The sequence below is a fragment of the Pelophylax lessonae genome (genome assembly GCF_965119305.1).
Source record: "Pelophylax lessonae genome assembly, chromosome: 1".
In the NCBI taxonomy this organism is placed as follows: Eukaryota; Metazoa; Chordata; class Amphibia; order Anura; family Ranidae; genus Pelophylax; species Pelophylax lessonae.
Genome location: NC_138768.1, coordinates 433,790,018 through 433,802,654, shown reverse-complemented (window position 1 = coordinate 433,802,654; position 12,637 = coordinate 433,790,018). Strand labels below are relative to the sequence as shown.

The 12,637-nt window shown below is 42.6% G+C and overlaps 1 protein-coding gene across 1 annotated transcript in view; it reads right to left on the bottom strand.

Moving 5' to 3' along the window:
• LOC309556738 (protein shortage in chiasmata 1 ortholog-like) overlaps window positions 1-12,637 on the bottom strand; it is a gene marked incomplete at its 3' end in the record, with an annotated part of 76,297 nt that overhangs the window by 15,901 nt on the left and 47,759 nt on the right. The window contains exon 6 of the mRNA XM_082259225.1: window positions 9,024-9,105. Within this exon, the coding sequence (XP_082115351.1) occupies window positions 9,024-9,105 (82 nt within the window). The remainder of the gene's footprint in view (window positions 1-9,023; window positions 9,106-12,637) is intronic.

Here is a 12,637-nt window from a genome sequence, read left to right as displayed (position 1 = left end):
GCTTAACATTCTACAGAGCTGGGATTACCGTACATCAAAAACAGAAAAATAAAAAAAACTTCCCCTCTCTTCCACTCTTGATAGTTTAATTTGAAGAGCAGCATGATTTATTAAAGGAGAAGAACATTTTCATTTTTGAATTTCTACACTGCAAAGTGAATTTTCATTTAGCTTAGTGAATGAGGTGTACTGACTTCAAGCATCCAGTCATCTGCAAGCAAAGATCCTGTTTGTTTGTTTTTTTATTTTCCTTGACATGATAACATGTTCATTTTCACTTAGTGTCATCTCATTCAGTAAGCCAAGTGAAAATTCTCTGTGCTAATCAACCCCATGTGTTGGAAAGGAAACAACTTTGCTATGCTGTTGCTTTATAAAAGCTTATAATGCTTCATGAATCCTGTGTCATTGGTGCACCATGTATTAAATGTTTATTTGTAGAACAAATACAGTATATAATAATTATTTTAAATCCCAACAGTCATTTATTAAAGCGGAGTTCCACTCGTTTTTGTGTTTATTAAGAGTCAGCAGCTACAAAAAGTGTAGCTGCTGACTTTTAATAAACACTCACCTCTCCCAGGATCCAGCGATGTGGCCGCCCGAAGCCTCGCTCCTCTCCCTCTTGGCGGAGCCGGCATCTATAGTGTGGGCAACTGACTGTGGCAGCTTGTGGCTTCACAGCCAGATGGGCACTGCGCGAGTCACGCTGCGTGTCATGAATGGCCAGGCACTTTTCTTGTCCCAGAAGATTGCAGGGAGGGAGGGGGAGAGGAGAACTTCCACTCGAGCCGCTTAGGCAGCCCGAGCGGAAGTGGGAGAGGGTACCTGTCAAACCTAGGTACCCGCTCCCCCCCAAAAAAACGACATGCCAAATATGGCATGTCAGGGGGTCAGGGGCACTTAAAGTGTAAATTCCACTTTTGGGTGGAACTCTGCTTTAAGGACCATTAAACCAGGCCCTTAATAAATTACAGAGTTTAGAAGAACATTTTCAATTGAAACCTAATGTGATAAGGACCATATTTCTGAATGTTTCCTCTGCATGTAAAGCACAAATACAGTTAGGTCCATATATTTTGAACACAGCCCAATTTTCATACTTTTGGCTCTGTATGCCACCAGAAAAAAATAAAATGAAACAAGCCAAATGAACGTGAAGTGCAGACTTTAAGCTTTAATTCAAGGGGTTGAACATAAATATCAAGGACAAATTTCAGGAATGGCAACCATTTTTATACACAGCCCCCCCCCCCCCCCATTTTCAGGGGCTCAAATGTAATTGGACAAATGAAAAGAATCATAAGTAAAATGTTCATTTTTAATATTTTGTTGATAATCCTTTACTGGCAATGACTGCCTAAAGTCTGGAACCCATGTACATTATTGGTTTCCTCCTTTCTGATGCTTTGCCAGGCTCTAACTGCAGCTCTCTTCAGTTGTTCTTTGTTTGTTGGTATTTCTGCCTTTAGCAAGTGAAATGAATGCTCGATTGGGTTGAGATTAGGTGATTGACTCAGACATTGCAGAATATTCCACTTATTTTCCTCCAAAAGCTCCTAGGTTGCTTTTGCAGTATGTTTTGGATCATTGTGCATCTATACTGTGAAGCGCCGTCCAATCAAATTTGCTGCATTTGGCTGAATCTGGGTTGACAGAATATCTCTAAAAACTGCAGAATTCATCCAGCTGCTTCTGTCTTCTGTCACATCATCAATAACCATCAATGACCCAGTGCCACTGGAAGCTATAGATGCCCATGCCATCACACGGCCTCCACCATGTTTTACAGATGACGTTTTGTGCTTTGGATCATGAGCTATTCCAAGCCTTCTCCACACATTTTTCTTCCCGTCATTTGGTTACAGATTATTCTTAGTTTTATCTGTCCAATGAATGCTTTTCCAAAACTGGTCTGGCTTTTTTAGATGTTTTTTTTGGCAAAGTCTAGTCTGGTTTTTCTATTCTTAAGGCTTATGAATGGTATGTACCTTGTGGTGAACCCTCTGTATTTTCTCTCATGAAGTCATCTCTTAATTTTAGACTTTGACAATGACACGCCCACCTCCTGGAGAGAGTCCTTCACTTGTCTGGATGTTGTAAATAAGTTTTTCTTTACTATAGAGAGGATCCTGCGATCATCCACCACTGTTGTCTTCCGTCGTCCAGGCCTTTTTATGTTGCTGAGCTCACCAGTGCGTTCTTTCTTGTACCAAACTGTTGATTCTACCACTTCTAATGTTGCTGCTATCTCTCTGATGAATTGGTTTAATTTTTGAAGCCTTACAATGGCCTGTTTCACTTGCATGGACAGCTCCTTTGAACGCATGATGTAGGCTCACAGCAAAATATTCCAAATGCAAATACCACACTTAGAATTGACTCCAGACCTTTGCCTAATTAATGAATAAATAATGAGGGAGTGGCCCACACCTGGCCATGAAACAGCTTTTGATTCAATTGTCTAATTATTTGGTCCCTTAAATAAGGGGGAATTGGTATTCTTAAAAACTGTGGGAAGACCAGTGTGCTACCTGAGGGGTAAGACTGATGAACAAGACCAATAGTGAGTGCCAAAAATCTTGATAGTGAAATAATGAAAAATGAATAGAATAGAGTAGAAAAAGCAGCCAATTCTATTCGGTGTCTCCACCGTATAATAAGTATATGAACAGTAAAAGAAATCGGCGCTAATTCATAAATAAACTAAGGCTAATAATATATGAATAAGGTCACAAAAAACAACCATGAAAAAAAAAGACCAAGGATGCATGAAAAAATTACTGATATCAAAGCAAATGGTGATATATAATGAATAAAAATTGTGAGTGCACCAAATAAATGTCCAATAAGCGGTGAAGGAGTGCACAAAAAGTATGCCAACAAAAGTGGTTACGGTGATAATTCCACAAATAAAACAAGTGATGAATGTAATTCCAAATAATGTTGCCAGAAGATTAAATGTGTCACTCCAGTGGATAAAAGTAAAAGTGTGCAATGGCCGCTCACCTTAATGCACACTCATATGAGTGTGTTTGAAAACTCCTTGGATGTGGCACGGACCTCTTGTGATGTGGGATGGATGGTGGAATATGAAATGGAACGCCTTTCTCCCCTCCGTGAGAATCAATCCAAAATGCAATGTTGATAGTGTCCAATCACTGATATGCTTCGCAGATATATGGATGTATCTCATATAAAGGGGTGATTAAATAAAGGCCATCATGGTGTAGTATATCAAAACAAAGATTTTAATATTAAAAAGGACTTACAGTAAAGTAAAAGACCAAACGCTGACCAAGGATGCAGTGTACAATCCGACTTCCGGTTACGGCCGTAAACCGGAAGTGACGTCACCCGGCTCCTCTCGACGCGTTGCGTCACTACATACGTGACTTTCTCAAGGGATCCCCCTATGAGTGTGCATTAAGGTGAGCAGCCATTGCACACATTTACTTTTATCCACTGGAGTGACACATTTAATCTTCTGGCAACATTATTTGGAATTACATTCATCACTTGTTTTATTTGTGGAATTATCACCGTAACCACTTTTGTTGGCATACTTTTTGTGCACTCCTTCACCGCTTATTGGACATTTATTTGGTGCACTCACAATTTTTATTCATTATATATCACCATTTGCTTTGATATCAGTCATTTTTTCATGCATCCTTGGTCTTTTTTTTTTGCATGGTTGTTTTTTGTGCACTTATTGATCATATTGTATTAGCATTAGTTTATTTATGAATTAACTCCGATTTTGTTTACTGTTCATATTTAGTGTTGAGCGAACACGGACTGTATTATTCGGGTCCGTACCGGATAATTGGATTTTTGTTACCCAGACACGGACCCGAAAACTTTACTGTATGTTCGGGTTTAAAATCCGTGTTCGGTAGTTTTATTTCCTGTTTTGTATGTAATGGCGCGCTTTTAATGGCGGGCTTTCAACAGCCAATCAACAAACGTTTAACTGGTGTGCGCCATCACTAATGTATTAGTAGCTGTGATTGGCCAGCTGAAGCATGTGACCCAGGTCTTTATAAGCTCAAGAGACACAGCGCGGTGCGTCAGTCTGCTGTAGTGTAGGGAGAGAGCACACAGAACGGTGCTGGCTGCTGCTGATTAGGGACAGATAGGGTAAAACAACATTGTGCTGAAAAGAATGCAGGGACAGGTCGGAGTGTAGGCAGGGAAAGATATTTGAGCATTTTAGGGACAGGCTGGAGAGATTAGGCAGGGAGAGATTAAGAGACACAGGACAGAACAATCGTCCGTTAGCGATCTACATCGATTTTGCTGTGTGGGGGGTGGTGCAGTGAACAATCTTTTTGCCCTCACTTGAGCCCACTGAGGAGGAGGAGGGAGAAAAAAATATATTTTTATCAGTCTGTTGTGTGCAGCGTTCAGCTATATTTTACTACAGAGTGCTGTTCTAATCTGCTATTTAAAAATTACAAATTTAAAGGGGAATTTTTTTTTTTAGGAGCACTTGCCATGCTCTTAACTACATTTTGCTGCCATTTGCAGAACTCTAGCCCTTTCCATTGTTTTTTTAGAGCCATTTTAGTGCCTGAAAGTTCGGGTCCCCATCGACTTCAATGGGGTTCGGTGTCCGGGTAAAGTTCGAAAAAAGTCCGGGACACGGACCCGGACTTTTTTTTCAAGTTCGGCCGAACCCGCCGAACACGGACATCCAGGTGTCCGCTCAACTCTATTCATATTCTTAAAAAACTGTAATTCTCAAACCCTTCCTCCGATTTGGATTTTCATACCCTCAAAATAAACCTGAGCATGTTCACTTTCTGCCCATACCCATTATATAACTATAGCTTGAATATGTTTTGGTAAATACCTGAAAAAACTAAAATTGTGCCTGTGTTCAAATATATATGGACCTAACTGTATATCAGGTCCGCAGAGTACATGAAGTATAAAGCTCAGAGCATGCAACTTTTTGTATTCCATACAGTACCTTGAAAATTATTTATACCCCTTTTCCACATTTTGTCATATTACAACCAACAACGTGGGATTTATGTGGCACATAATAGGGAAGTGGAAGGAAAATGATTAATGGTTTTCAAATAATTATCTGAAACATTTGGCATGCATTTGTATTTAGCCCCCCTAAGTCAATATTTTGTAGAATCACCTTCTGCTGCAATTACAGCTGCAAGTCTTTTTGGGTATGTCTCTACCAGCTTTGCACATCTAGAGAGTAAAATGTTTGCCCATACTTCTTTGCAAAATAGCTCAACCTCTGTCAGATTGGATGAAGATTGTCTGAACAGCAATTTTCAAGTCTTGCCACAGATTCTCATTTGGATTTAGGTCTGGATTTTGACTGGGCCATTCTAAGATATGAATATGCTTGGATATAAACCATTCTATTGTAGCTCTGGCTGTAGGTTTAGGGTCCTTGTCCTGCTAAAAGGTGAACCTCCTCCCCAGTCTCGAGTCTTTTGCAGACTCTAACAGGTTTTCTTCTAAGATTGTATTTAGCTTCATCGATCCTCCTATCAACTCTGACCAGCTTCCCTGTCCCTGCCGAAGAAAAGGATCCTCACAACATGATGCTAACACCGCCATGTTTCACGGTGGGGATGGTGTGTTCAGGAGGATGTGCAGTGTTAGTTTTCTGCCACACATAGCATTTTGCTTTTAGACCAAAACGTTAAATTTTGGTCTCATCTGACCAGAGCACCTTCTTCCACATGTTTGCTGGCTTCTTGCAAATGGTAAATAGGACTTCGTATGGCTTTCTTCTTGACACTCTTCCATAAAGGCCAGATTTGTGGAGTGCATGACTAATAGTTGTCCTGTGGACAGATTCGCCCACCTGAGCTGTGGATCTCTGCAGCTCCTTCAGAGTTACCATAGACCTCTTGGCTGCTTCCCTCTTAACGCTTTCCTTGCCCGGCCTGTCAGTTTAGATGGACAGCCATGTCTTGGTAGGTTTGAAGTTGTGCCATACTCTTTCCATTTTCAGGTGATGGATTGAACAGTGCTCATGTTCAAAGTGAGATGTTCAAAGCTTGGTATATTTTTTTTATAACCTAGCCCTGCTTTAATCTTACCACAACTTTATCCCTGACCTGACTGGTTTGTTCCTTGGCCTTCATGATGCTGTTTGTCCATGTAGCACCCTCCTAGGTAGGTGATAGAGAGAGAAAGTATAGTTTTGAATCCTGTCTGCTTACCAGAGGGATTGCTGGTAAATGTATATTGTTCTCTGCCTACCAGAGAGCAGGATCTGTTAGTGAGGTCTGCTCAATATGCTCAGGTGCAACTCATTCTGTCTGCAGAATGTTTCACACTGGTCCAAAAGGGAGGCATGTTGGACAGTGGGAGGAAACCTGACAAATGAGTGCACAGGTGTTAGACACAGCCCTGGTGATTTGGCAGAGGAAAGTGCCTCGTTGCATGCTGGAATACTGTATAAATGCCAGGAGCACATGTCAAACCAATCTGGTAACATTCTACGAGGAGGTGAGCTGCGAGCTAGATAGGGGAGACCTGTGGATGTGGTGTATCTGGATTTTGCTAAGGCATTCAATACAGTTCCCCATAAATGCTTAATTTACAAACTAAGGTCTGCAGGCATAGACCACAAGGTTTGTTCTTGTAAAGAAAACTGGTTAAAGGGGTGTGTACAAAGGGTGGTAATAAATAACGCATACTCAGATTGGCCTGGGGTGGTAAGTGGGGTCCCCCAAGGCTCAGTCCTGGAACCAATTTTGTTCAATTTATTCATAAATACGGGATCATTAGCTCAATCCCAGTTTTTGCAGATGACACAAGAATAAGCAGGGCAATAACTTCACATCATGATATAGAAATCTTACAGAATGACCTGAACAAAATAACAGAGTGGACAACTACATGGCAAATGAGGTTTAATGTGGAGAACTGTAAGGTATTGCACTTGGGGACTAAAAACATAAATGCAAAATACACTTTGGGGGGGAACCTCTGGGGGAATCAAGAATGGAAAAGATCTGGGAGTCTTAGTAGAAGATAGACTAAGCAATAGCATGCAAAGTCAAGCTGCCAAAGCCGGCAGAATATTCACATGCATAAGGAAGGGGATATTTTCCAGAGATAAAACTATAATCCTAACACTTTATAAAACCATGGTCCACGTATGGAGTACTCTGTCCAGTTCTGGTCAATAATCCTCAGAAAGGATGTGTTGGCACCGGAGAGAGTCCAGAGAAGGGCAACTAAACTAATTAGGGGATTGGAAAACCTTTATTATGAGGAGCATTTACAAGCACTTGATTTATTCCCCCTGGAGAAGAGACACCTGAGAGGGGACATGATAGCGATTTACAAATACCTCAATGGTGACCTCAGCATAGTAAAAAACAATTCACTCGCAAGGAATGTAAGAGGACACGAGACCATACAATGCGATTAGAGGAGAAGCGATTTAACCTCAGGCTACGCAAGGGGTTTTTTAAAGTAAGAGCAATAAGATTGTGGAACTCTCTTCCACAAATGGTGGTAACTGCGGGGAGTATGGCTACGTTTAAAAGACTCTTGGACGTACATCTCAAAGATCAAAACATTCAGGGGTATGGGAAATTAATACGTCCACACACACATACGCAGGTTGAACTGGATGGACTATTGTCTTTATTCAACCTCAACTACTATGTAACAGGTGCTCAGGGTCTTTCGGCTGGATAGTGGAGTCCCAGAGGGAGGGGGCGGCTGCCTCCTCCTCTGTAGAGGTGCCATGCTGCCTCAGGGGGTCGACCTGAGGGGCTAGGGAGTGATAGAGAGGAACTGAACCCAGAGGTCCTGTGAAGCTGAGTGAAAGGGGAGACACTGGATCTGATTCTGCAGTACAGTAAGTGCAGATCTGTGTCAAGGGGCCTGACCTAAGGGGGGCCACACCTGCAGCTAGAAGAGTCAGTGGGCGGGTGTCAGGAAAGGGGATGCTAGTGAGTGTCCCAAAGAGAAAATAGTTCACCAAGTGTATCGCTGGAGAGAAAGAACAAGGAGACTTAACCCTTTCCATACATGTGGCAGTATGGATTAAGCAGTGCAGCTGCTTCCACAAGCAACCTGGTGAGGCCAAGTGAGTTGTCCTTATCCATTGTGAATAGTTATAGTTGGAGTATCCCACTATTCCCTTCTCCCATCCAAGTTCCAAAACAAACAATAAAAACCAATACCCTGGATTGTTTAATGAGTTAAGAGCCATTGGAAGTAAGGAGGGATTTGTGAACTGTACCCTAAGTGACTGTGTGCTGGCAATCAGAGGAGGCCCAAGAAGTCATCATACAGTAAGCCCTATGGGGACAGTGCTACATCCACTAAGGTTCTCTAACAAACCTCTGAGGGCTTCACAGAACAGCTGTATTTATACTGAGATTAAATTACACTTAGGTGGACTCTATTTACTATTTAAGTGACTTCTGAAGGCAATTGGTTCCACTAGATTTTAGTTAGGGGTATTAGAGTAAAGGGGGCTGAATACAAATGTACACCACACGTTTCAGATATTTATTTGTAAAACATTTTGAAAACCATTTATCATTTTTCTTCCACTCTACAAATATGTGCCACTTCTTGTTGGTCTATCACAGAAAATCCCCAAAAAATGCATTAAAGGTTTTGGTTGTAACAGGACAAAATGTGGAAAATTTCAAGGGGTATGAATACTTTTTCAAGGCACTGTAATTATTGGCCTTTTTTTATCTCTATATATTATACTTTAGATATACATATTTTAGTCTGATTTTTAAAAACACTGTATTTCAGGGAACAGTTAGAATGTGTATTGGTAAAAAGACATACAACTGTATAAAAAGAGCAGAATAGATTTGGTGATAATCAGGCAATAAAAAAAGTCAACAGACCAGAGACAGTACTAATTTACAAGCAAGTAACTGTACAGATGTTTACCTAACCTGGAGCAGTTTGTCTAAATGCCTGTCATATCAAAAATGCTAAAGGATAAACATAGTTCCAGTAATGTTTACTGGCAATGTTTCACAGCAACGTACCTCTTCTCTGTTCTGAAGCAAACAGTGGAATTCTTCCAACAAGAAATCTGTCTCCAAGTCTTTCTCTAAGGCTGTGTCCATTCTACAAATTGACATGAAATAGCAGGGTAATATGTATTGAGTGACCACTGTTTTTGTACTACAACTACATAAGGCCTATGTTACGTGATTATTCATTGTTAATTGCTGCAAATATAATCTCTGGCAAATATTGGCTAAGAGAAGCAATCTGTTGCTAAACAGATCGAACAAACAGCTCCAGTGTGGTGAAGGCTAAACAACTAGTATGTAGTAGTGTTGAATTATACACAGTGACAAATCTTCTTATATAGTTTACACTAGGACTCAACAAATCCCAGACGCCATGTCACCATGGCGACTAGAAATTGCATCCTGGCGCCTAGGCATTTGTCAGCAGAGCTAAACAGAGCTAAAGTTTTTGTTTTTTTTTTTCTTCACAGGCACTCTGGATTCCAGGCTGCTGTGCGCGACGGTGTCAGCGCTCTCCGGAACATACGGCTTCCTGATGCTGCCTCTCCATCAGCCAGTCCCTGACTGTGGCTCCCAACTCCTTCAGAGTTGGGAGCTCCTTCAGTCACTGACCTCCCTCCACTCTCCTCAGAGGCTGTGCCCAGACCCATTCCATTCCTGCTGTCACCCATCAGGGATTGGATCTGGGTCAACAATCTGGGTGGGAGATCGGGGGGGGGGGGTGCGTGTGGTGTCGGCCCATCTGGGGGTGCCCAGGCTGTGTTGGAACGGATATGGCAGGAGGCAAAAGATCACAGCCAACTACTATGTCCTAGGAGAAGAGGTAAGTAAGCCATGGGCACAGAACAAAGTCAGTAGTGGGGATGGAACTTCAGAAAAGGGGGAATTTATTAGGAGTGAGGAGGGGGGAATTTGTGAAGAGTGGGGGGGGGGATTTGTGAAGAGGTGAGAGGTCTGGGGGATTTGTGAATATTTGCTGAGCGGGTATTGGGCATAGTAATGAGTTTCCATCTATAAAAGGCTTTTATTGTCATTCTTTCCTGCCAGCCTATAACCCTGACGTAATGGCTTTACAATGGGATTATTGGCTGGATGTAAGTAAGTTAGGGTTAGGGGGCACAAGTTACTTGCTTTGCTCCTGACTCCTAACTTTTTTAGATGGTGTAATGATATCCCGCACTGGACAAACGTAGCAAGCAGCCATGTTGTTCAGTCATTATAGGTCAGCCATGACAGTCTTGCCGAACAGTTATACACGCAGCGATATTATTCCCTTCCCCACCTCCTTTAATTCATGGAATGCATAGGTTTTACACTTCAAAAGAGCCAAGGCATCAAAACCAGTACTTGGGCCTGTTCAGAGCTGTAAGCCGCGAATAAAGTCCTGGCAGGATGTCTGTTTCTTCTGTCCAGGCTATCGTAAAACTTTGACCAAATCCATGAGGGATAACCTGAACTAATGAAAAGGCAATCATAGAGCCCTGCCTAATTTGAAACTTAACAAATACACACACAATTCATAAACTCAGACAGGAACATGACACATTAATACTAAGTATATATTTGGATGAGAAATTTCATAATGAACGAATTAAGGTCATACATGACCACACTATAAGAGATGGCCTTGCGGTGCGCCCGGCGGTCGGTTAGCGGCGAACTTTGCTCGTTCGCTGTCCGCCGATCATGCGAACATATGACGATGTTCGCGGCCAACATATTTTTTTACATTGTGAAGAACTTTGACCCATGACACATCCATCAGGTGGTACAGGACAGCCAATTGAGACATTTCAGCACATGGACATACCCCCTACCTTATAAATAGACCTGACCTGGCTGCCATTTTACATTCTGCATTTTGTCAGTGTAGGGAGAGGTTTGCTGTGTGGAGCAGGGATAGATTGTCAGTGACACAAAACGCTCGGTAATAGGTCCACAATAGTCCTTTTAAGGACTGGTATAGGTGTACTGTCTAAGTGTCTATATTCTGTCTTTTGTCAGTGTAGGGAGAGGTTGCTGTGGGGAGCAGGAACAGATTGTCAGTGACACAGATCGCTTGGTAATAGGTCCACAAAAGTCCTTTTAAGGACTGGAATAGGTGTTATGTATATAGTCTGTCTTTTGTCAGTGTAGGGAGAGGTTTGCTGCGGGGAACTTAGTGCCGGTTCACACTGATGTGATCACAGAGATTGCATGTAATTCGGAGCGCACTGCTCCTAAAATTATATGCGATGTCTGTGCGGTGCAAATTCAGCCATACAGTTTGTACAGTTTTGCACCGCAATCGCAGTGAACACGCACAGGACCCTTTTTTTGGTCCGCAGCAGAATCGGATCGCATGGTGGCTCACACCAGTGTGATCCGATTCTGTGCGAACTGTCAGATCGCACTGCGATATGCGATCTGAGCTGGGGGTGTCGTTAACTTTGAATTGACACCCCCAGCGTATCGCATATGGCAGTGTGAACTGCCTGTGCTGCGGATGCAATGCGGGAACACGCAGATATATTCGCAGTGTTCCCGCATCGCATCAGTGTGAACCGGCACTCAGTGACAAATCGCTCGGTAATAGGTCCACTAATATAGAAAGCATATTATAGTGTATTTGGTTACTGCAGAAATTTTGCCTCTTTCGCTGCGTTAACTCTGCTACCAACAGTGACAAAAGTTACTGGGAAATTCTTTTTATAACTGGTGTGATATACCAGTGGCCCCCCAAAACGAAAGATTGAAGCGGGGTGTTATATACCTTCTTCCACATATACTGCGCTTCTCTAGAGACTTTTGTCACAGGGTCATTTAAAAAATGACAGACAGAGGAAGAGGCAGGCCCTTCCGCAGGGGTGGTAGGGGTAGGGCAAAAGCACCAGGCCGGAGCCAAAGTGGGAAGTTGCAGAAGGTGCGTTTGATTACGTCAACAAATGCACCAGACTTGGTTGAGTGGCTCACTCAGCCTTCCTCTTCTGCACCCTATTCACTCTGCTGTGTGCACCCCCAAATACACCACCACCATATACCCTCCGCTTGAGTCACAGGAATTATTTTTCGATCCATCACAAGACATTTACGATGCGCAGCCATTCTTGGCATCGGATCAGGAAGAGGAGGTAGCAACAGCCACCGCTCAGCACTCTGACGACAGTACCCAGATCAGCCGAAGAATGTTGGTCCCCGCTGTTGCTGCCTACTCCGAGATCTCTAATGTTAGTGGTGGGGAAGGTGACGTCGATGATGCAGAGGAAACATTTATGCAGTACCCAAATACACTTTTATAAAAGTATATTCAGTCTGTCATTTTGGGGGGCCACTGGTCTATCACACCAGTTATAATACTTTTTTTTGAAATTGCGTTTGTCACTCTTTGTAGTTATAGTATTGCTGCAGAACCGCTCACCAGTCACAATGCTGCACAATACAAATCCACTATAATATGCTTTCTATATTCATCCAGCATTGCTACTTCCTCATCTTTCTGCTCCTGCTCCTCTGCGGCTTGATCAATGACACGACGCAATGCACGCTCCAGAAAGAAGGCGTAAGGTACGATGTCACTGATGGTGCCCTGGCTGTGACTGACCAGTTTGGTGATCTCATCAAATGGCCGCAGAAGTCTGCATGCG